Source organism: Gossypium raimondii, chromosome 12 (assembly GCF_025698545.1).
Source record: "Gossypium raimondii isolate GPD5lz chromosome 12, ASM2569854v1, whole genome shotgun sequence".
NCBI classification, from domain to species: domain Eukaryota; kingdom Viridiplantae; phylum Streptophyta; class Magnoliopsida; order Malvales; family Malvaceae; genus Gossypium; species Gossypium raimondii.
Genome location: NC_068576.1, coordinates 15,137,269 through 15,163,804, shown reverse-complemented (window position 1 = coordinate 15,163,804; position 26,536 = coordinate 15,137,269). Strand labels below are relative to the sequence as shown.

The 26,536-nt window shown below is 33.5% G+C and overlaps 2 protein-coding genes across 2 annotated transcripts; one reads left to right on the top strand and one right to left on the bottom strand.

The window, feature by feature from the left end:
• The first annotated feature begins 4,469 nt into the window (after positions 1-4,469).
• LOC105762008 (uncharacterized) lies at positions 4,470-4,907 on the top strand. Its single transcript, XM_012579932.1, has one exon. The coding sequence runs from the start codon at positions 4,470-4,472 to the stop codon at positions 4,905-4,907; it is 438 nt and encodes a 145-aa protein (XP_012435386.1).
• A 17,823-nt stretch (positions 4,908-22,730) lies between these two features.
• On the bottom strand, positions 22,731-25,431 carry LOC105763385 (cysteine proteinase mucunain). The gene is made up of 4 exons (XM_012581620.2): positions 24,728-25,431; positions 23,630-23,865; positions 23,398-23,535; positions 22,731-23,309 (listed from the first exon to the last, which is right to left on the bottom strand). Exons 1-4 carry the CDS (start codon positions 25,197-25,199, stop codon positions 23,037-23,039), a joined length of 1,119 nt encoding a protein of 372 aa, XP_012437074.1. The 5' UTR covers positions 25,200-25,431; the 3' UTR covers positions 22,731-23,036.
• Positions 25,432-26,536: the final 1,105 nt, after the last annotated feature.

Below are 26,536 nucleotides of genomic sequence, written 5' to 3'. Positions count from 1 at the left end.
ACCACAAATCTGATAAGGAAAAATTTATTTTTACTATATTTTTATGGCCTACAATTTCACGGAAAGATTTCGTGAAAATTTCATTCAAAAATTTTGACGTTTGGGCACTCAATTTAGTCAAAAGGACTAAATTGTAAAAAGTGCAAAAGTTGAGTTTTATATGTTAAAGGTATTTAATTGTTATGGAATTATAAATTAGGGGTCCTTTTATGGTAATTAGACCATTAGTTAGTGATGGGCAAAAATGGACATGAGATAAGTGAAATAGGATTTTTTTTAGTAAGGGCATTTTAGTCATTTAGTAAACAAATAGAATTAAAAGGGAAAAAGATGTAAAAATTGTATTCATCAGCTTTGCTTGCTGTTGAAATTTGAAAGAAGCCATAGCTAGGGTTTCTTTACTTTCTCAAGCTCATAGTAAGTGATTTCAAGTCCCGTTTTTAATGTTCTTTACGTTTTTGGAATCCCTATAGCTTAATTTAGCTTATTTTAGTAATAATTTAACTTAGGGTTCATATTTGGAAAAATACCCATAGGTGAAATATGTTTATTTTGATGTTTTATTGTAGAATATGAAGCTAGAAATTATGTTAAACAACTTTTGCTAGTTGATTTTAAGTGAAAACGAGTATATTGACATAATCGGAAAAAATACCTAATGTTCATAAGTAAGTGTTAGAGTAAGAATTTGATGTTGTCATAGAATGGAAAAATATTCAGCATGTTATAAGACATAAGAATAAGAGATGAAGTTTAATTTCCGAGCTTTGGGGAAAAAGTGCAATTATGTAAAAGTTTAGGGGCAAAATTGTAATTTTTCTAAAGTTAGAGTCGAGGACTGTTTTGATGAATGTGAGTATTAAATAAATTAAATTTGCTATTATAGATCAAGAAGAACGGAATTCGAGGTTAGACAAATGAAAGAATAAGGTTGAAGACTAAGTGGGTGGATTTGGCTATATTTTGTACCGAGGTAAGTTTACGGTAAATAAATACAATATTTCAATAATTATTATTAATGTTTCTATTTTCTAGCAATTATGTATTTATTTTATGAAATTATTTAATGTTGACTCAAATATGAGACGATAGAGAATTAGTATTAAAAAGTCCCGTTGAAACATTAGGAATGTATCGGATACAAATGTCATGACATTTGGGTAAAGAGATCCCATGTAAGACCATGTCTGGGACATGACATTGGCATCATTGAGATTATGAGAGGTCCCATGTAAGACCATGTCTGGGACATGGCGTTGGCACCGAGATGAGAGGTCCCACGTAAGACCATGTCTGGGACATGGCATAGGCACCGATATGATAACTCTCATGGAAGACCATATCTGGGATATGGCATTGGCAGTACAGGAAACATCCCATGCAAGATCATGTCTGGGACATGGCTTTGGCATGTTATTATCAGACATGAGACCCAAGTATCCTTATTATTCCAATGTGGCTCAACGGGCTAGAAAACAGATTATATTCTATGGAAGTTCAAGTAAAAGTATAATTAGCAACTTCAGGTGAGTTATAAGAGTTAAGAATATATTATGTTATTAGTGAGAACCAATATTTCAGCAAGAGAAGAGTAAGTTGTAATCTTAAGCTATCTAAGCAGGTAAGTAAGTAAACAAGTGAATGAGAGTAAGTAAAGAGAAAACTTAAGAACATGATACTTGCATATAGGGGTGAGCATTCGATCGAATCGAATAACTTTTTTTTGAGTTAATCGAGTTTTCGAATCTCATTTTATCATCCTAACTTTATTTGAAGTTTTCTCGAATCGAGTCGAGTGAGATGGAATTCGAATTGAATCGAATCGAATATATTTGTTCGAGTTAAATTTTAAGAAATAATTTTGGGTCATTGTACCCATCATAATAAAATTTGTCCACCTTAATCAAAATTTTTATTAACTTTCATCACCTCATAATTTATTTATTAATTTTTTATATACTTGATTAGCTTCTTTGCTTACTTAGTTGTTTATTTTGGAATTAAAAATATATTAAATGTAAAAATATGATTTTTAATAAAAATTATTTTAAAAATAAAATGCAAAATTGATACCAATATAAAATTTTAACACGAATATTTTATGGCATAATTAATAATTCAATTTTAATATAAATATTCAATATGACTAAACAATTCAATAATATAAATAATATCAAATGTGAAATTTAATTTAATAATATAAATAGTAGATAAAAATAAAATTATTACTATTTATGTTTAGTGATTTTTTTTTGGATAATTTTAATTTTTTATTTGAGAGTAAAGGGTGAGAAGTAAAAGTTTAGGGGAAAAATAAAATGTTTTGGGGAATAAAAGTTTGAGGGAAAGTAAATAGAGGGAGTAAAATTTTGGAGGGAAAATATTAAAAAAAATTGGATGGGGGAAGGGTTTGGGATAGATGAGAGGTGGGATGGGAAGGGAATAAAATTTTTAGGGGAAAAGTGGGAGGGAGCAAAAATTTTGAGGGAAAATAAAATGTTTTGAGGGTTTTAGGGAGTAAAATTTTGAGAAAAAGTAAATGGGAGAGTAAAATTTTGGTGGGAAATGGATTTTGGGTAGATGGGGGGTTGGGAGGGGAGTAAAAGTTTTGGGGGGAAAGTGGGAAGGAGTAAAAGTTTTGAGGGAAACATAAAAAGGTTTGGGAGTTTGGGGTAAAACTGTAAAATATTATAGTTTGATATTCGAATTATTCGAATTATTCGAGTTATTCGAATTCGAAAACTCAACTCGATTCGAACTTGAAATTTGAAAAAAAAATTCGAGTTGATTCGAATAACTCGAATAACTCGATTCGTTTAACTCGAAATTTGAATTTTTTTCGATTTTTTTCGAGTCGAATCGAGTTTTGCTCACCCCTACTTGCATATCATTATTTATGTTAAATGTTGTTATTTATTTACTTGTAAACTTACTAAGCTTTATGCTTGCTTCTTTTATTTCTTTTTCTTTCATATAGTATTATCAAGTATAGTCGGGATCTTGAAGACGTCGGAGAGTGCTCACACTATCAACCACCACAACTCGGTATTTTAAGACGATAAATGTTTTGAGCTATGACATTTATAGGGACATGGTCATTTTGATTGTATATTCTTAAATTATGACCAAAAGATGATATGTAAATATTTGATGATGAATAGTTTTTAAAATGGCTAAGTATGAAGGTGTTTGTTGTTATAAATGTCTAGGTGATAAATTATGCATAGAAATCATGAAAAAGTAAAAATTTGTAGTGAATCAGTTTTGAGACAGCGGTAGTGATGTGATTTTGAAAAATCACCAAGGATAGTAGAAAATGAATTAGAGGATGGATGAGATATAGAATTAAATCTTATTGAGTCTATTTTCATTGAAAAATAACGGTGTAGACAAAGGAACTATGTATTCGAGATATTTACATTTTAGTTAGACAAGGTCAAAGTGGTTTTTGGAATCCCCTGTTTAGATTTTGGAAAATCATTAAAAACTCTACAAAAATATTTATGAGTTTTAATTTATATGTATAGATTCCTTATTAAGTCTATTTTCTGTAGAAATAAGTGGAAACACCATATGAAGTCTTTACAATGAGATAATTAAATTTTAGTGATGAGAGGTCAGGATAGTCGATCAGTGAAACAGGGGAGACTTTAACTAATAAACTGTACTAATTGGATAAATGAAAAATTCTTAAAATTTTATGGAAAAAATATATATGAGTCTAGTTTCTGGGAAAATTTATGGATCTAAATTTTGAGTTTCGTAGCTTGAGTTATAATTGATTTAGTAACTGCTGCGCAGGTGGACAGCTTTGTTGTGAATAGTGAAATTAATTTCAAAAGTAAAATTTTATGCCCTGAACTTTTAAGTTAAGTCAAGTAACGCCTCATGCTCGACTCCGGAAATAGTCTCGGGTAAGGGGTGTTTTGTTTTATTGGTATCAGAGTAGGTTTAGTATGTTCTCAGAATATTCAGTATGAAAAAGAGTCTAGCTATACATCCATACTTATATATTTTGATAGTGTGACGACTCTTGACGGTTTTGAAATGTTTTCTTTTATAGTTATGGATCCCGAACGAGCTGGTACAGATGAAGTAGAGAGTAATGTGCCTGCTCCTGCAGAAGGGACGGTGCCACCAGATGTTAATGTTAGTGAAAGGCCTATTTCAGTTAGTCAGGGAGGAGGGGCTCGAGAAGCCTTTTTCCAAGCTATGAATGATTGGTTTACGAGTTCGTTCGCACGAATCTGGCTGTTAGACCTCCACCCCCTCATGATTCTCAATTTCCCCATGTAGCTTCTCCAGCTGTAGGTATAGTTATCAGGGAAAGGCCACCAGTTGATAAGATCAGAAAACAAGGGGCTGAAGAATTTCAGGCTACTAAAGACGATGATGCAGAAAAAGCAGAATTTTGGCTCGAGAATACTATTAGAGTTTTTGATGAATTATCTTGTACACCTGAAGAATGTATGAAGTGTGTTGTCTCACTTCTTAGAAATTCTGCTTATCATTGGTGGAAGACTCTTATGTTAGTGGTACCTAGTGAGAGGGTTACTTGGAATTTCTTTCAGGAGGAGTTCCGTAAGAAGTACATCATTCAGAGATTTATGGATCAGAAAAGAAAAGAATTCCTTGAGTTAAAACAAGGTAAGATGACTGCGACCGAGTGTGAACATGAATTTATTAGACTCAGTAAATATGCTCGGGAATTTGTGTCCAGTGAAGCCAATATGTGCAAGAGATTTGAAGATGAGCTTAATGATGATATCCGACTGTCAGTGGGTGTTTTAGAAATTAGAGAGTTTGTTGTTCTGGTTGAGAGAGCCTGTAAAGCAGAGGATTTGTTAAAAGAAAAAGAAAAGGGCAAAGTTGAAATTGAAGCGCAAGACACGAAGAAAGGCAGATGAGCAGATCATTCCAGTCTACTTCCAAGAGGCCTAGAGAGTTCCCTAGTGGATCAAATTTTCCAACCAGATATTCTAGTCGAGGTAGAGATAGAAGATTTAAGGGTTCTAGAGCTCAAACTACTGCAGCTGTAAGAACGGGCAGTACTCGACCCACTAGGCCAGAATGTTCCCAATGCGGTAGACGTCATTCTGGAGAGTGTAGAGCAAATGAAAATGCCTGTTTCAGATGTGGTGTACCAGATCACTTTATTCGGGATTGTCCCGAAATAACTAAAAGAGAAGTAATACTGAGTGCGAGATCAGGAAATGCTCCTACTAGAGGCAGATCACAAAGGAACCTGAGAGTTGGATCAAGCAACAGGGGTATGTCTAGAGACTCAGTAGCTAGATCAGATGTTAGAGCACCCTCAAGAACATATGCTATTCGTGCTCGAGAAGAGGTATCCTCCCCTGATGTGATTACGGGTACATTTTCTCTCTATGATGCTAATGTTATTGCTTTAATTGATCCGGGTTCGACTCATTCTTATGTTTGTATGAGATTGATGCCTAGTATGAACATGCCTATAGAATCCACTGAATTTGTAATTAAAGTATCAAATCCATTAGGCCAGTGTGTGTTAGTAGATAAAGTATGTAAGGGTTGCCCTTTGATGATTAGAGGTTACTGTTTTCTGGCCGATCTCATGCTATTATCGTTTGATGAGTTTGATGTGATTCTTGGTATGAATTGGTTGACTGCCCATGATGTAATAGTAAATTGCAGAAAGAAATACATTGAGTTGAAATGTGAAAATAGTGATATTATCCGGGTTGATTCAGATGAGTCAGATTGTTCTCTCGCTATGATTTCTGTTATGTCTGCTCAGAAATGTTTGAGAAAAGGGTGTGAAGCTTATCTTGATTTTGTATTGAACACTAAAGATCCAGAGTTGAAAATTGAATTAATGCCAGTGGTACGTGAGTATTTAGATGTGTTCCCGGAAGAATTGGCAGGTTTGCCTCCTGTTAGAGAAGTTGAATTTGGTATTGAGTTGGTTCTAGGTACAACTCCCATTTCTATTGCTCCTTATAGAATGACCCCTTTGGAATTGAAAGAATTGAAAGCTCAGTTGCAGGAATTAACTGATAAAGGTTTTGCAAGGCCTAGTTGTTCTCCGTGGGGCGCACCAGTACTTTTTGTGAAAAAGAAAGACAGTTCAATGAGATTATGCATAGATTACAGGCAGCTTAATAAGGTAACTATAAAGAAAAAATATCCACTACCTAGAATTGATGATCTGTTTGACCAGTTGAAAGGAGCTACTGTGTTTTCCAAGATAGACTTGAGATCCGGTTATTATCAGTTGAGGGTTAAAGAGTCAGATGTTCCGAAGACTACTTTCTGGACTAGGTATGGTCACTATGAGCTTCTTGTGATGCCATTTGGATTGACTAATGCTCCTGCTGTTTTTATGGACTTAATGAATCGAATTTTCAGACCTTACTTAGATAAATTTGTAGTTGTGTTCATTGATGATATTCTGATTTATTCTCGTGATGAGATTGAGCATGCCGAGCATTTGAGAACCTTTTTACAGATTTTGAGAGATAATAAGCTTTATGCCAAGTTTAGTAAAAGTGAGTTCTAGCTTTGGGAAGTTGGATTCCTTGGACACATTGTCTCAGGTGATGGTATTAAAGTTGATCCGATTAAAATTTCAGCAATTGTTAATTAGAAGCCTCCTAAAAATGTATCAGAGGTCAAAAGCTTTCTTGGATTAGTTGGTTATTACAGATGATTTGTAAAGGAATTTTCCATGACAGATACCCCTTTAACAAGGTTGTTGCTGAGAGAAGTCAAGTTTGAATGGACTGAAAAGTGTCAGCAGAGTTTTGACAAGTTAAAGGCATTGTTGACCGAAGCTCTTGTTTTAGTACAACCAGAACAGGGTAAAGAATTTGTGATTTACAGTGATGCATCCTTGAACGGATTGGGTTGTGTACTTATGCAGGAAGATAAAGTAATCGCATATGCTTCAAGACAGTTAAAGCCAAATGAGAAAAACTATCTGACGCATGATTTAGAGCTGGCTGCCATTGTATTTGCGTTGAAGATTTGGTGACATTACTTGTATGGTGAGAAGTGCCGAATATTTACTGACCATAAAAGCTTGAAGTACTTGATGACTCAGAAAGATTTGAACATGAGGCAAAGAAAATGGCTAGAGTTGATTAAAGATTATGAGTTAGTGATTGACTACCACCCGGGTAAGGCAAATGTTGTTGCTAATGCCTTGAGTAGAAAATCTTTATCTGCATTGAGAGCTTTGAATACCAGTTTGGCTTTATCAAATGACGGTTCCATTTTAGCTGAGTTGAGGGCTAAATTGATATTTCTTGAAGAAATCTATGAAGCTCAGAAAAATGACAGTGAGTTGCAAGTTAAAAGAGCTCAATGCGAATCGGGTGTAGAGTCAGATTTTCAGATTGGTTCTAACTGTTATTTGATGTTTAGAGACAGATTATGTGTGCCAAAGAATGATGAGCTTATTCGGAAGATCTTACAGGAAGCACATAGCAGTTCTTTGTCTATTCATCCAGGTAGTACAAAGATGTATAATGATCTAAAGAAAATGTACTGGTGGGCAGGAATGAAAAGAGATATTTCAGAATTTGTTTCTAGATGCTTGATCTGTCAATAGGTGAAGGCTGAACATCAAGTACCTTCAGGTTTATTACAGCTTGTGTTAGTTCCTGAGTGGAAATGGGACCGAGTTACCATGGATTTTGTAGCAGGATTACCATTGACACCGAAAAAGAAAAATGCAATATGGGTTGTAATTGATAAGCTAACGAAGTCAGCTCATTTTATTCAAGTTCGTATGGATTATTCACTTGACAAGTTTGCTGAATTGTATGTTTCAGAGATAGTTAGACTACATGGAGTACCGTTATCAATTATCTCAGGCAGAGATCCGAGATTTACTTCACGGTTTTGGAGGAAATTGCAGGAAGCTTTGGGTACAAAGTTAAATTTCAGTACAACTTTTCATCCTCAGACCGATGGTCACTCAGAGAGAGTTATTCAGTTACTTGAAAATATGCTCAGGTGTTTTGTTTTAGAATTTCAAGGCAGTTGGGAGAAATATTTACCGTTGGTAGAGTTTGCCTATAATAAAAGTTAGATCGAGTTTGAATATGGCACCTTATGAAGCTTTGTATGGACGTAAATGTCGTACGCCTTTGTATTGGACAGAGCTTAAGGAAAATCAGATTTACGGGGTTGATTTAGTCAAAGAAACGGAAGAGAAAGTAAAAGTTATCAGAGATTGTTTAAAAGTAGCTTCAGATAGACAGAAGTCTTATGAAAATTTAAAAAAGAAAAGAGATCGAGTATCAAGTTGGTGATAAGGTGTTTTTGAAAGTATCCCCGTGGAAGAAAATTTTCAGATTTGGCAAGAAAGGCAAACTAAGTCCACGTTTCAATGGACCGTTTGAGGCGACTGAAAGAATTGGACCCTTAGCATATCGGTTAGCTTTGCTAACTGAGTTGGAGAAGATTCATAATGTATTCCATGTGTCTATGTTACGTCGTTACCGTTCCGATCCGTCACATGTGATATCACCGACAGAGGTTGAGATTCAGCAAGACATGACATATGTTGAAGAACCGGTAAAGATTCTTGATCGATAGATTAAGCAACTAAGGAACAAAAGTATTGCACTTGTGAAAGTATTATGGAATAGGCATGGGGTTGATGAGGCAACATGGGAGCCCGAAGAGGCCATGCGAAAACAGTACCCAAATCTCTTCACAGGTAAGATTTTCGGAGACGAAAATCCCTAAAAAGAGGGAGAAATGTAACATCCCGATTTAGGGCCTAGTCGAAACAGTGGTTTTGGGACCACAAATCCGATGAGAAAAAATATATTTTTACAATATTTTATGGCCTACAATTTCACGGAAAGATTTCGTGAAAATTTCGTTCAAAAATTTTGACGTTTGGGCACTCAATTTAGCCAAAAGGACTAAATTGTAAAAAGTGTAAAAGTTGACTTTTATATGTTAAAGGTATTTAATTGTTATGGAATTATAAATTAGGGGTTCTTATATGGTAATTAGGCCATTAGTTAGTGATGGACAAAAATGGACATGAGATAAGTGAAATAGGATTTTTTTAGTAAGGGCATTTTAGTCATTTAGTAAATAAATAGAATTAAAAGGGAAAAAGATGTAAAAATTGTATTCATCATCTTTGCTTGCTGCTGAAATTTGAAAGAAGCCACAGCTAGGGTTTCTTCACTTTCTCAAGCTCATAGTACATGATTTCAAGTCTCGTTTTTAATGTTCTTTACGTTTTTGGAATCCCGGTAGCTTAATTTAGCAATAATTTAACCTAGGGTTCATATTTGGAAAAATACCCATAGGTGAAATATGTTTATTTTGATGTTTCATAGTAGAATATAAAGCTAGAAATTATGTTAAACAACTTTTTCTAGTCGATTTTAAGTGAAAACCAGTATATTGACATAATCTGAAAAAATACCTAATGTTCATAAGTAAGTGTTAGAGTAAGAATTTGATGTTGTCATAGAAAGGAAAAATTTTCAGCATGTTATAAAACATAAGAATAAGAGATGAAGTTTAATTTCCGAGCTTTGGGGAAAAAGTGTAATTATGTAAAAGTTTAGGGGCAAAATCATAAATTTGCCAAAGTTAGAGTCGAGGACTGTTTTGATGAATGTGAGTATTAAATAAATTAAATTTGCTATTATAGATCAAGAAGAACAGAATCCGAGGTTAGACAAAGGTAATAATAAAGTCGAAGACTAAGTGGGTGGATTTGGCTATATTTTGTACCGAGATAAGTTTACGGTAAATAAATAAATATTTTAATAATTATTATTAATGTTGCTATTTTCCAGAAATTATGTATTTATTTTATGAAATTATTTAATGTTGACTCAAGTATGAGATGATAGAGAATTAGTATTAAAAAGTCCCGTTGAAGCATTAGGAATGTATCAGATACAAATGTCATGACATTTGGGTAAAAAGATCCCATGTAAGACCATGTCTGGGACATGGCATTGGTATCATTGAGATTATGAGAGGTCCCATGCAAGACTACGTCTGGGACATGGCGTTGGCACCGAGATGAGAGGTCCCCCGTAAGACCATGTCTGGGACATGGCATGGGCACCGATATGAGAACTCCCATGTAAGACCATATCTGGGATATGGCATTGGCAGTACAGGAAATATCCCATGCAAGACCATGTCTGGGACATGGCTTTGGCATGTTATTATCAGACATGAGACCCAAGTATCCTTATTATTCCAATGTGGCTCAACGGGCTAGAAAACAAATTATGTTCTATGAAAGTTCAAGTAAAAGTATAATTAGCAACTTCAGGTGAGTTATAAGAGTTAAGAATATATTATGTTATTAGTGAGAACCAATATTTCAGCAAGAGAAGAGTAAGTTGTAATCTTAAGCTATCTATGCAGGTAAGTAAGGAAACAAGTAAATGAAAATAAGTAAAGAGAAAACTTAAGAACATGATACTTGCATATCATTATTTATGTTAAATGTTGTTATTTATTTACTTGTAAACTTACTAAGTTTTATGCTTACTTATTTTAATTCTTTTTCTTTCATATAGTATTATCAAGCATAGTCGGGATCTTGAAAACGTCGGAGAGCGTTCACACTATCAACCACCACAACTCGGTATTTTAAGACGATAAATGTTTTGAGCTATGGCATGTATAGGGACATGGTCATTTTGATTGTATATTCTTAAATTATGACCAAAAGATGATATGTAAATATTTGATGATGAATATTTTTTAAAATGGCTAAGTATGAAGGTGTTTGTTGTTATAAATGTCTAGGTGATAAATTATGCATAGAAATCATGAAAAAGTAAAAATTTGTAGTGAATCAGTTTTGAGACAGCGGTAGTGATGTGATTTTGAAAAATCACCAAGGATAGTAGAAAATGAATTAGAGGATAGATGAGATATAGAATTAAATCTTATTGAGTCTATTTTCATTGAAAAATAACAGTGTAGACAAAGGAACTATGTATTCTGAGATATTTACATTTTAGTTAGACAAGGTCAAAGTGGTTTTCGGAATCCCCTGTTTAGACTTTGGAAAATCATTAAAAACTGTACAAAAATATTTATAAGTTTTAATTTATCTGTATAGATTCCTTATTAAGTCTATTTTCTGTATAAACAAGTGGAAACACCATATCAAGTCTTTACAATGAGATAATTAAATTTTAGTGATGAGAGGTCAGGACAGTCGATCAGGGAAACAGGGGAGACTTTAACTAATAAACTGTACTAATTGGATAAAGGAAAAATTCTTAAAATTTTATGGTAAAAATATATATGAGTCTAGTTTCTGGGAAAATTTATGGATCTAAATTTTGAGTTTCGTAGCTCGAGTTATAATTGATTTAGTAATTGCTGCGCAGGTGGACAGCTTTGTTGTGAATAGTGAAATTAATTTCAAAAGTAAAATTTTGTGCCCTGAAATTTTAAGTTAAGTCAAGTAACGCCTCATGCTCGACTCCAGCAACGGTCTCGGGTAAGGGGTGTTTCACGTTTCTTAGGCCTCTGAACAAAACTAGAGGGCTTCAAATCCCTCTTATTCTTACTTCTCTTACGATCTCTATTCTGGCACTCCACGCGCTTAACTTCTTTAGTGATCTTCGCTTTATCTACCATAACAGCAAATTCTTGCTCCCTCTACAGGGTTATCAATACCCTCAGACTGTCCCTCAAGTCGTCCTCAAAGCGGATACTTTCTCATACTCGGATGCCACCATGCCTCTAGTGTAGCGGTTCAGTCTCAGAAATTCGGCCTCATACTCAGCCACAATCTTATCACCGTACGCGAGATTCATCACGCCTACGACCATCTACATAGCTTGCGCCCACATGCTTCCTCTGAAAGGCAGTCTTGAAATAATCCCAATTTAAATGATCTGGTTGAGCACCCTCCTCAACCGATAACCACCACTGATATGCCTCATTGCGAAGCAAAGAAATCGCACCCTTCAATTTTTGCTTAGGAGTGCAGTCGATGTCATTCATTATCCTCTCAGTGGCATCCAACCAGTACTCGGCCACAGTAGGGGCGACTCTAGTGATGCCCCTATACAGTTCAGCTCTATTGGACCGAAGTCGTTCAGTTATCGACCCACGGGCTCCAAATCCAGAATGGGGTCTTGTGACCCCTTCCAACACTCTCAGCATAGCTTGGGACAGTGCGTCGTCCCCAGTAGAGCGGCTTTGTGACCTAGTCTCAGTAGCTGGTGAAACCGGTGTCTCACTCATATCCAGATTCGACATACTGCCTAAAAAAGAAGACTCAGCTCAAGTCCCCCTACGGCGCCCATCGCGCCCACAAATACCACGACCGCGAGGTTTACGAGTTCTCATCGTTTTTAAGTTTTATCTACATTATGAAATTTTATGCATCAGTTTCAGTGTTTATTAGCAAATGTTTTATGCTTCATATATTTTTTAGAAGTTTCAAAAATGTTTCAGAAGTCTCAGTTTCCAACTAAATTAGTATAGTTTCAGACAACTTAGAGTTTTCTAACTACAGTATTTCTAAGTTTACAAGTACTTACAGGACCGGTGCCGGAGACTCGGTGTACCACATACTTTACTCATAAGAACAAACTTGTTTGAAAACCATTTATTTTGCAAATCAAATTTATTTATTACTCATACCGAATCTGGGAGTTTTACGATGAAGGGTTTTAAAACCATCTTTTATGTTAAAACTTCTTGTATTATTTGTTACTAAAAGAGTTCACATTTTTGAAAAAACTTATTTTTATATTCGTTATTGAAACCGTTATTGTTGTTCTCTCAAGTAATCGTAAATTTGCAGCGGAAGTTAGAAAATCGTTTTAGTCGAAATCTTACTTGTGTTTTGAGAAAACTTTTGCCTGTGAATTTTAGTAAAATAGTTGTTTGCGTAAAAACCATAATTTTGTTAAACCTCGCAGTATAAATCTTAAAAGCACAACCAAAACCAAAGTTCAAAATCAAACAGTCCAGAGAGTCCCAAAAATTACAACCTCTCAAGAAAAACCAAAATTTAAAATAAAGTCGTTATTACTAATAAAAATAGTTTTCCGAAAAGTTGTCATCGCTGAGCCTCCGTCGTACCGACCCGCCTATGCTTGAGGATTACCTGAACAGAACAGACAAATAGATGTGAGTTGTCGTAAACTATGTGTGTAACCCAATAAAGATAGTCATGCAAATATACAGAGAATTCTCATATGTAGAGCAGATATAGATACAGACTTAAATCTTTAACAGAAACATATGCCAGAATTAGATAATATATCAGATACACAGGATCCTACCCTCATCCTCTACACACCATCTCCGAACATCCCATCACACCATGTAGGGTATAAAACGTCCACCCAACCCTATACACCATATAGTACCTATACGACACATAATAGAATAATATGCAGCTAAACTGCCAGAAGATAGGCGAAATGTCGCAGTACAGATCACTTCCTCCACAAATACAAATCCCACCCCTAAATACAGATACAGAATACAGATCACAGATATAGTAGAATTAACATGTCTTGCATGCTCATAAACAGATATCATACATGTTTATACAATCAATCAGACATACATATTAGTTCTAACTCAAATCAGTCTATCAGAATAACAGATCTCATACAACAGGGTTTGGTTAACCTTTACCGACCATACGGAAGGTCCATAGTCGATCCGAATGACACGTGCGACTCTAAGGAAGATTTTAAAATTTTGGGCCTACATGCCCGTATGGGTCCACATGCCCAATTTGGCCCACACGGCCTGGCCCAAAACCTACACTCCCAATTCGATCTAGCTCGTTTGGCCTATACGACCACACTATTATCGTCACATGACCGTGTCTCGTACACAGTCGGGTACACGCCCATGCAGCGTCAACAATCCCCTTTTTTGACTTTCGTTGAACCTCATTTTCTCATGTTTTAGGTATACACACCTGGTACGATTTTGATACGAAACCACTTTTTAGACCATCAGAATCTAAAAACAGAATATCGAACACCTTTTTAGCAATCAAATTGCAAATTTATCAATAATAAATCGGGCAATGCGTACACACTTACTGCTATCAAACCTGATCACATGCATAGATTAGATGGTTGGAGAAAAAACCATCGTTTCACCGTATTCTCCTACACAATACGTTTACAGAGAATTAATTTCCCTTACTATACACACTAGGAATTCAAGCGACCTAAATAGTTTACAGAAATCGAAACCTATCGACAAGTGAAAACCCCTACTTACTTGATCGTACGTAAAACACCGAAATTTTGAAGTGCACGCGAAGAACAAAAGGGGAGTACATATTTAAAAAGGGGAAATGGAGGAAAGAGAGAAGAATGGAAGAAGCCAAAAACTTACGTCAAAATTTTTTGGAAGAGAGAGAATAGGAAAAAATAAAATAAAATACAATTTTAGTTAACTCCCTTTTAATCCACTAACAACCTAATCCGCCAACATCCTACCCACTAACCACATCTAACTAGCTTAGACTTTTAACTCCACCCAAACTCTATCAGTCAACCGAAGCAAAAATTATCACCCCTGCTCACACCGGGATTCAAACATAAGACCTTTAGCAAGCTAACTCCTTACCACTCGAACCAGCAGGCTCATTTGAATATGAGTTTACAAACAATATTTCATAAGCCCACCCAACAGGATAAAGCTTGGATAAAAAATAACAGAATTCGCCGAAAGTGAGACTTGAACTGAAGACCTCAAACACACAATCAAAACACTTAGCCACTGAAGTAGATACATATTTATGTCAAGATTCACAGAAACAAGATTAAATTATTTAGGGCGTTACAGGAATGAATGATCTTGTGTGGCCAAGGAAGAGACTAGTGTTGAAACAAAATTGGTTGGTTGTGGAGAAGATGGTGGCAAGAGGATGTAGAGACTATGTTGCTCCTTACGAATTGCCTTTACCTGTCCACTGCAAAGGTCTTAGAGAAGACAAAAATGAGGATAAAAAGAAAAAAAAACATCGTAAGTCACGGATAAGTTTTGAGATAGAAAGCAAATTAAAGTTGAAATCTAGTACATGAAAAAACATTAGTAAGTTTAGCTTATGGAAATAAAGCGTAGGAACCAATATGTGTAATTAGAATCGATTTTCCAGTAGGCAATTGAACAAATGATGAGTTTGAAGCACATGAAACAATAGACTCCAATTATTGTCCATCAGATATCATATGATTTGTAGGATATGTTGACAATGATTGGGTTGGTTCAGTGGATGACATGAAGAGCACTTCAGGCTACTTTTTTACATTTGGCTTTAGTATGTTTTCATGGAGCTCAAGGAAGCAAGAAACAGTTGCAACAGTTGTTAATCAAGCCATTTGGCTAAGAAAATTGTTGAGTGATTTAAATCTAATTAAAGGGGAAGCAAAAAAGATATTTTGTGACAATCAATCTATTATGGCAATTGCAAATAACCCTATCTTTCATGGCAAGACAAAGCATTTTACGATCAAATACCATTTTATGAGAGAATTGGAGAAAACGAATAAGACGAAACTAGTTCATTGCAGTTCTGAAAATCAGTTAGTTGATATCTTTACTAAGCCTCTTGATGCAATCAGATTTGAGTGTCTAAGGAAGAAAATTACATCACATTTGGTTGGGGGAATGAAATAGGGCTGTAATGGAATAGAGCTGTAATAGAATGAAGTTATAATCAATAATTCATTTGTTTGGTTGAATGGAATGGAATAGAGCTGTAATAGCATTATTGTGTTTGGTTGAATGGAATAGATGTTGTAATAGCATAAGGAAAAATGTTTAAAAAACCAGAGTACCCTTAACAAATTTTTTTATGTAGATGATTATTGTTATTGTTATTAATTTATAATAGGATTATTATTAAATATAATTTAATAATAAATAATTTAATCGTACTTTAATATAATTATTATTAAATATAATTTAATAAAGATAATAATATATAATTTAATAACATTCTTAATATAATTATTAGTAAAATATCAATTAAAAATAATATATAATATTAGAAAAATAATATATAACTACTTTATTATTTTTAAACTGCAATGTATATTTAATGTGTTAGAATATCATTATCGAAACAAATAATTTAATTATCTTCTATAAATTAATCCTCCTATAAATTAATCTCATTTTTATGGTTTCATCTAAAGTTTCATTTGGACTATAATAACTTGTGTCATTATCTTCCTATAAATTTATCTTTATCCCAAGTTTATGGTTTCAACTAAAGTTTCATTTATTATTTACATATTTTTATATCAATTTTTTACCGTGTTATAATCTAAAATTGATAAATTGTATTAAACATGAAATTTTTATTTAAAAGAAAAGAAAAGGCATAAAGCATCAAAAGAAAAAGTGCATCTTTTTATTCTTCTACTTGTCCACCATTGGTATTAGTATCGCCGAAACATTTGTATAAATAGTCTGAAATTTGGTATCAACATAATAAAATTATACAAATAGTATGAAAATTTTATTTTTCTACTTGTCCATTGGTATTAGGACCACTGAAGCATTGAAAAGAAAACGCACAAACATTTTATTTCTAGATGTTCAACACTCAAAATCTTGTCAAGTTGCAATATCTCCTCTATTTCCAAAGAGACCAATTGGGGACAATCTGCAATCATAATAAAATGATGTTGAAACTTAGCCCATTTTGCGATAAAGGTTCCAACTCTTTCCAGCCAGAGATGTCAAAATTTATTAAGTTTGTGAATCTCAACAATGCCTTCTCTGTTGAAATATCAAACTATGAAATGTTTTTAAGAGACACCTTTTCAAAAAGGTAACCGCCTCTACAGAAGAAGAGGCTTCATCCACCAATTCTTCACATCCTTCAATTCTTAATTCACATAGAGACGAAAAACCTGAAATTGAAAATTGAACATTGAAAACCAAATAACAATTTTCTTAATTACTTAGTGTTTCACTTAACTATCAAATTAGGATTTTTTTTTTACTTCAAAACTCATTACTAAGAATGAACATTGAAAACCAAATAACCATAAACAACTATTTTATTACTTTCTTTTAACAAAACAAAATTATAATTCAATTAAGATAAAGATAAGGTCTTGGTGCTCATAACTATATTGAGTAATTAGATAAGAAAACCAATAAAAAAACACTGAAAATAAACAAATCCCAAAAAGAATTTTACCTTCAGGACTATGTTTGGACCTAGATTGAGGTGGACCAAAAGAGGAAGATGGAGAACCTGGGTATCCATATTTCACGGCCAAAATTATTTTTTTAAAAAATTAAGCTTGTATTATTCTGAGGTCTCTACAAGAAAAGGATGAAGAGCACTAGACAAAAAAAGCCTTATGACAAGTATAGAAACAAGCATTAAGCATCAAAACAAAAGATCCACCAACAATCCATTCCCAACACTAATCAGTGTATAAGAACACAACACAAAATAAAAAATATTATATGGTTGAATTAGTTTTTCTACCCAATCAATTTTCTTTTCTTTCTAGGAATTTTAGCCTTTTTATGTTTTAAAAGAAAATAAGTACTCTTATAACAATAGTTTAAATAAAATCATGAGATGCTTGTTGTATGTGATGAATTTTAGTGTAATAGCAAAGACCATACTTAAAAGCTATATATGATTACCAAATCTAAAGAAAAGCTAAAAACATACAGTGCCTAACATTTTCTCCTAAAATATACTTCAGAATATCTCTCTCAGTCATGAGCCCTTAACTACAACCTCAGCCATGAGCTGTTAAAATATCTAGATCAAGTGAAATTAAATTAAGGAGAAAACAAAACAAGCATAGACATATAGAACGTCACCACTAGAGTAATTGAGTAACTTAAAGCACTCTAATAGCACTCAAACCCAAGAAAATGATACATAAGCATGATTCCCTAGAAAACCAAAAACCACCTCATCACCTAAGTTCAACACACAACTGGTATTTTTCTTTACCACTGTTCCATTTATTTGCACTGACCCCTTGCTCCCGATACTTTCTAAAATGGCAAAGAGTTGTACTAATGGTTTTGTTTTTTAATTCGCAATTGCAGTGTTTACTCAATCCAATTCTGAAATTTGATGTGCAAATGGAAACATTAGGATTATGCAGTTCACAAAAATATTGAGCTCATTACAAATATTATTAGAATTTTGATTTAAGTCAAAACTCAGAAAGACTACCACTAGTTCATAAATCTAAAATTTATCAAGCACGAAATGCTTAAATATATAGAGAAGATTATGATCGAAAAGATAATATAAGAGAGAATGCATTATATGTCAACTATCAATTAAACAAAGACTAACTTCTATACAAGATATTTTTCTTAAAGAAATGTTAGAAATTACCAACGCCGACTGTGATAAAAGCCTACACCAAGGTGTAGAAGTTGTTTCTAGCCAATAGTTCATGTACAGAATGAACTCCTCCCCTTGTCTAAAACAATTGGTGTTGAACCTTTAAAACAACCAAATCCAATTTCAATCAAAATGACACTCATGAATTGAAAAAAAAAGCCAAAAAGAATGCTTCAAGAATCAAGAATCAAAATCACTCAAACGACACTTGTAAATTCAAGAATGAAGAAGTAAGAAGTGAAAGAACGCATCTAAGAACTCAAATGCAAATCAAAATTAACTGAAATTAAACTAAAAAAAAAGAGCTATTAGGAGAGACATTGAATAGGCAGTTTAGAGTCCGACCATCTGAATGGATATGTGGTGTTTACACGTAATAACAATATATTTCTCATCATCGATTCCACTCCACTCTTCAACATTGATCGGAACCATTTCATCAGTTACCTATACCCACCAACTCGGTTCATTTTGGTTAACATTAATCAGGATTTTAACAAAATGCTTATCTTACCTTAATTTAAAATCAAATTAAAAAAGCCATGGTAACTAATCAATTAATATCAATATTCTTACCAATAAATAAAAGGTAAATGAAAATGAAAAAAATTGTATCAACTTCATTGACAAGGTTATTAATCTAGCTTAATGTAGTGATAATTTATCTGTTCGATTAGGAATTTCTTATTGCATGTCCTTCATTCATGGAAAAGTTATAGAAGATATCAGAAACTGCAAATAATTGATCTAAAAATAATAATATAAGAACATGTAGCTTCCTTGAATGGAAACTCGATTTTAGTATTGGATCCATTAAGAGATTTGAGTCGGAGAAAAAAGTATTTAGATTCCATGGTAGATATAAACCGAGCATAGAGGTGCTCAAACACGAAAAAAAGGGTTATGAAATTTATGAACCTCAAGATGACAATCATTTAAATAAGCAGGAGTTTCAGAGAGATTGTTGCAGAGTTTGAGGTTCTGTTCTAAAAGATTTGTAACAGCCCATTTTAAGTGACATTGAAAACAGTGATTTTGGGACCACAATTTTGATGAGCGAGCTATTATTTTATTATTATTTTAATATTTATGGGATTATATTAGGATTGTGTTAAAATTTCATTAAAAAATTTCAATGTTTAAATGGTTAATTAATAAAAGGACTAAATCGTAAAGGGTGTAAAAGTTGATTTCTATTAGTTAAAGGGGAAAAATGACTATGAAGCATTAAAATAATGGACTAAGATGGTAAATATACCATCCTTGATGTTAGTGGACAAATTTGGACACATTATGTTAGTTTTAAGTTATATTAGTAAGGGTAAATAGGTAATTAGTTAAATAAAAACAAAACAAATGATAAAATGCTATCATCTTCTTCATATTTTTGTCTTCAACCGAATTATCCATGGAAGGGGAAGCTTGAAGTTTGGCTAGGTTAAAATTTCTTGCATGGTATGATTTTGTGATCCGTTTTTAATGATTTTTATGTTTTTGAAATCGTTGCAACTAGGTCCAGCTAGCTTGTACTTCGTTTTTGAATCTGTTAAAAATTTTGGAAGTTACCATTGATGAATCTTGGTTTTTTATGATGATAATTATATACTTGAAGCTTTGGTTGTGATATTTGGTTGCTGTGTAAAGTGATTTTTTGTTAGATTTTGATTTGAGGATTAAATTCTTAAAATTTCAAAATTTAAGGTTTGATGGTGAAATTGATGTGTAATAGGAATTCTTAAAGATCCTAGAATATTCAGCTGTAATTTTAGTTCTAGAAAATGGTCAATATGATGATTTTCGGGTTAAGGGACTAAATTGCAAAAGTTGTAAAATTTTAGGGAAAATGTGTAATTAATGAAAATTTAAGGATCATATGCATTTTATGGAATGTGAGAAATGTATGAGATTAATATATTGTATTTATTATTATATAGATCAAAACTTGGATAAAAAAACAATAACCGAGGAAAAGGGAAAATAGCGGATTAGCCCCTGCATGTTGTTTAGAATCAAATAGTAGGTAAGTTCATAGTGTTTCAATATGTAAATGAATTTCTACTTGTACTTTTACATTATAGTTCTTTAATTAAATATCTATAGTTAATTTTGAATGATTGCACATACGTGCCCTTGTTCGTACTTCGGTACCCTTGATTGCACATACGTGCCCCTGTTTTTACTTCGGTACCCTTAAATGCATTTACGTACCTTGATATTAATCTGATAAACCTAAAATCAAATAGTATATGAATTGTGTCTAATTGTATTAGATTAAATGTTATACTATGTCTTTACTAAGTTATGTAAACTTACCAGTTCTTGTGGATTGTTTTGTATATAACTATTACTAAAATTTTGGAAGGATCAATCAATCGGCTCACACTATCCATTGAAGTTGGTAGTTTTTGTATCTCTTAGGGTAATGGCATGTATATGTGGCTAAATGTGTTGGTTTGGTACACTTTGATACTTTACTAAACTATGTTATTAGGCATTTTAACATACTTGTAAATAGGTTCTTTTTGGTGTAATTAGAATGGCATGAAAATGAGTACTTGTGGTATGTTTTTGTATATGTTTGGACTAGGTTACTATGCATGAAATGAAGCAACATTGATATGTTTTGATAGTTGATGTTTTGATATAATTGTGGTGTCTTTGAATGGCACATTGGCTGGTTGATTTTAGGGTGTTAAATGGCATGCTTATTTAGTGGTGAATGTTGTTTAAGTCCCTTAGGTGTATGCTCAAATGATTAGATTTGTTAAGAGTGAAATTGCTTGTGAAATGGCTTGCTTTAGGTAAATTTTGGGTCAATACAGCTTGAGACACCGGTGTGTGACTCAGCCGTGTGGGGCACACGGCCGTGTCAAGTTATTTTGTATGCAAGTCAGTGAGTTACATGGCCTGACACACGGGCGTGTGGGGTAACTCAGAGAGTTACACAGCCTAGTACACGGGCGTGTGACCTTACTCAAAGAGTTACACGGGTGAGGACATAGGCTGGGACATGGCCGTGTGTCCCTAGTTCGAAGGTTACACGGGCTAAGACACGGGCGTGTGTCTCAGCCATGTGAGGCACACGGCTGTGTGACCTCTGTTTTTCATATTTTTCATCTTTTTCCTAAACTTTTCAAATTGTTTCCAATTGGTACCGATTTTTAGGGCCTCGAGGGCTCGATTTAAGGACAATATGCATGTATATGAATGGTTTATGATATGATCAAATTATTGAATGGTATTAAGTTTAAATGTTTCCGTTTGTACGTTAATACTCTGTAACCCTAATATGATGACAGAGACAGGTTAGGGGTGTTACAAGATTCTTGAGATTGCTGATTTTTAAATTTTAGGGTTTCTAATTCTTTTTCGAGCTTGAAAACGTCATGATTTTTATGAGAATCATCATCAGGGTTGTGATGGTGGTGGCAACATTCCATAGCGGTCGCTGATTTTTAAATTTTAGGGTTTCTAATTCTTTTTCGAGCTTGAAAACATCATGATTTTTATGAGAATCATCATCAGGGTTGTGATGGTGGTGGCAACATTCCATAGCGGTCCAAGTGACGTTGGCGACTTCGAGAATCGTCTTGGCAACCTCCATAGCTTCATGGCCAACCGTCTAGGAGGAACTGAAGGTGAGGGTAATATCGACTGAGGAATAGAAAAAAAAAAGAACGAAGGAGGAGTGTAAAAATTAAAAAGGGAAAAAAAGATCCTATTCGGTGCCTATTTGGTGGTGAGTAAAGGGAATGGCTTTACTTAGTGTACAAGTAATGTTCAGTTTATGCACTTACATTTACAAGTGTTGATTGACATGTTTTGTTGATTCACTTAGTGTACAAGTTTTTTTTTTTTTTTGTAAGTTTCAAGAAGTGTAGTGTTAGGTAAAATTTTTGAATAAAAGTTGTAATGTTTTGACTGAATATAGATTGAAAACAGTTTCAGCACTTTCTTCTTTTGTTCTTTTCTTTTTCTCTCAATTTGAAACACCAATAGTATTACATCCATCACATATAACAAGCTGTTTCCTTTTCTCTTTTCCCATGAATTTTGTTTTTATAGCTGAATATCCTATAGTAATGGCTCTGCTAATACAAGTTCTCTCTAAATGATCATCGATCGTACATCACATATTTGTTCATTTCATCCAGCTTTTTACTGGATTAGCTTCCGGATGTAGCAGAGAAGTTTTTGCTTAGAGAAACCCAAGTTATATTGCTAAAATTGCTTTACACGGAAGGAAAATCCAACATTTCTTGTCGTCTGTACGGTATATCTTTCATCAAATGTATTTTGCAGAATATAATACCAGTCAAGCAGTGCAGTTGGTATAACATCAAAATTAGTTCTGAAGTTGAATTTGTCTTAGTTAATATAATTGCTAGAGAGTACTTGACAAATAAAGATAACATACATGAATTGAAATTTCATGAATCATAAATCACAACAATACCAGTTTCCCAGTTGTTGTTTTTGATGAATTGTAAATATATATATATATATATATATATATATATATATATATAACCATGATAAAATCCCAGCATCATTATTTGCATCTGGGAGTCGCTGATTGTCTTCTCCAATGGCCTAAAACAGAGCAGGTGAGACATTTTTAACTCAAGAACTGCAAACTGTAGCAATGAATTCAAGCACTGCTGATATTCTCAGTGCTTTCATTATAGTAAGGTTGGATGATATTTGCCCCATTCTTAACAGGATAGGAAGCCTCCATTGCAATACCAGACTTTCCGGTATTAGCATTGATGTTACGCTCCATTCTTATATATCCATTTTCACCCCAATTGCTGCCCCATGAATTCTTCACAATCCAGTAGTCTTGACTGTTATCATCGGTGCCATATCCGACCGCAACCACGCCGTGGTCTAAAGCTAACCCGCATTCACCATTAAAAACTCCCTGGAAATATGTTCAAACAATGACAAATGGTAAAACACTCTAATTCTTGTAGAGTGTTATTTTGCATGAGAAAAATAGGTGAACTTACTGATTCATAGAGTTGGAAAGCTCTACCACCAGCTTCAATGGCGATACTCACAGGCTGATGTGCGACGGCCTTTTTTAAAGCATTCTCGTTATTTGGAACATCCTCATACCCATCAATGCTAACAACCTTAACGTTTTTCTGTCAGAAAAAGAAAATAAAGGCATCAAAATCCATAACCATAAACAAAATGCAAGATTACTGTGGTGTTAGGATTTAAGCATTGAGAACTGACTTTTGTTGGATCACATTGGTTATTGAAGCCAAGGTAAGGATAATCCTTTTCAGTGTCAATGCCACCATTGTCGATAATGAATTGGAAGGCATAGTCCATTAGGCCACCATTGCAACCGGCATCGTAGGATCGGTCACAGTCGACTAGTTCTTGTTCCGATAGAGAGACTAGTTCACCGGACACGATTTTGTTTATGCCTTCCACTGCTGCAATTGTTGAGAATGCCCAACAACTTCCTGATCGAAGAGAAAAAAATAGATGATAACAGGGCGGGGTTAAATTGAGATTTTGTAACCAATTTTTTGTATTTTTGGTAGTCATTATTCCTTTATTTGCACTTAATTTATTAAAGTAAGTATAAAAAAAACAAACTAAAAGCTTATTCAGATCCATTAAGCACTTATTTACTAAAATTAAAGTTCATGAGTTCATTTGTATGTAATGGAAGGATGAAGACTCCTCTAAATAAAGTAGCAAAATCCTTAGTATTTTAGCTTTTTAATTGGTTTTAGCTTTATTTGTGAAATTTATATATACACTAATTTTAATTGTTTTATCAGTTCATACACCAACTCCGTTATGAAATTATTAAAATTCCTTAAGTTATATATTATGAGGGTGTTTTATCTTTTATACAATAAATAAAAATAAGATTTAAACCTGAAACACAATACATGATAAACTATTAATTTTATCGTTGTAAGTAAAATATCAATTATATTTTATAAAATTTTAATAAATATATTTCATAAATCTAATGTGTATTTATAATAGATAACGTATGATTTTTTCCCTGTGTAGCAATATTAATTTTCCCTGTAAAAAGTAAATGTAAAAAAAATATCTAATGTTTTAATGTGACTTAAAAAGCCCCAACTACCAAACTACCGTTCCATTTTCATAACTACCATTCTGCCGCCAATCCGTAGTCCGGTTTTTGATAAGAGGATAAAGGAAATTAGCATGAAGCCTTAAGTCACAAGTAATCTCATATTCTTATTTGATGTTAGATTAGGATACTTCAATAATTAAAAAAGGAAGTGCATGGATATAATTATTTTCATTTTGAAGTTAGAAATTAAATAAAAATTCACTCACCACAAGATCCTTGATCCTTGACCGGACTAACAGCTCCATGATCTCTCCAGTCTACTGAATCCGGTAAGTTATCGCCGGCACGGTGAGCGTAACGTGAGCTGGGGACCTTGGACTTCATGAGTCGACGCCTAGGGTCAGTCCTGGTGCCCAAGAACTTGGCTCGGTACTCTTGGTTGGTTAAATCAGCAAACTTGTTCAACCCAAGCTTATATGTAGTGTTGTTGTTAGAGTTATGTTCATCAATGAATCTCAAGTTATCCTTAAAGATTTCGAACCTTTTCTCTTCTTCACCGATACCATTGTAAGCTTTGCCATGTTGGATGACCCAAGATTTGTACAACCCCATCACTTCATCATCGCTTCTCCAGCTTGATGATGATGATGGATGGTTTTGGTTTAAGGTTAGAGTGGATATGTATGTAGCAGAAGATAAGGTGAAGAAGAAAAGGGGGAAAAGAAGGGTTAATTCCATGGGAGATTTGAGAAGGGTCGTTGGAGAGAAAGGTTTGAGGAAATTGAATTGATGAAGAAAAGAAGAGAGGTTGAGGGGGTTTATAAAGACGATGGAAATGGTTTAATAATTCAAAAGGGTAGAACATGAATGACGGTTGGATAATTATATTTGAAAAAGAAGAGGCTTTCGGTGTTGTTGGATCCTTCAATGTATATTGTATGAGAAAAAAGAATAAAAGAGCAAAGGGGCAGCCGAGTCCTTTGGAACTTGGATAAAGCACACTATCGGAAAATTAAATTTATTTTTAAATATATATTTAAGGGATGAAAAATTATCCTTTTACTTAGAGGAAGGGGTTTCTCTTTACTCTTCATCGACCAGTCAGATTCCAACCTAAAATGTTCAGTAGAACCAAAAGAAACTGAAAAGAAAAACCTTACATTGGAATCTGAGATGGAAAAGAAAATAAAAGGAAAAGCATTCTCAACTCTTTTGCTATTTTCAAGAGCAGGAAGTCCATCCACATTTTCGCTTTTTTACTAGTAAACCAGTTACTTCTAAAATTGTTATTGTATGGTTTTTTCCGTTTGTATCATTCACATTAATCGGAAGGTTTTCTTTTTTCTTCTTTTTTACGATTTAAATTTTTTTCATAAAACAACTTTGAACATCACATTTGCTAACTAAAATTCAAACAATTTTCGACTTGAATCTAAGATATCATCTTTTACTTATTGATAAGTACTAATCAATCGTATCAATCATCAAATCATGGAACTCGTTAGCTAAACTTAAAAAAAAAAACTTAACAGCCTGATAATTTAAATAATTTTTTGAATAATTTAATGATTTAAAAGAATTTTCAAATAATTTAATGATTATTTTGTAATTTTAAAATTAAATGACCAAAATGTAAATTTACCAATAGTTTAATCTATCTTAATATAATTCACCCTAATTAATATTGGAGTAGAAAAGAGTTACACAATTATATTTTTAATACAATATTAAAAATAAAATATTAGAAAAATATAGTTTAAATCCGTCTTATCTATTTAAGTCAAGATAACAGTATAATTATAGGAAACAGATATAGTTGCAAGTTGCAAAATGTATAAACCCAGAATCTGGTCTAATGTTCCAACTTGTTGGTTTATCATACGCTACGCCCCCATACCACTCACATGCTGTCATGTTGTTTTCTCGTTTCTCATCTTATGAAATTCAGTGCAACCTTTTCATTCAAATTAAAAAAAAAAAAAACAACAACCCAATTTGCTGAAATTTGTAAAATAGAACACTTAATTGATTTCCTTGCTCCCAATCAAAAATTTCTTTTCGGGGTTTCAATATGA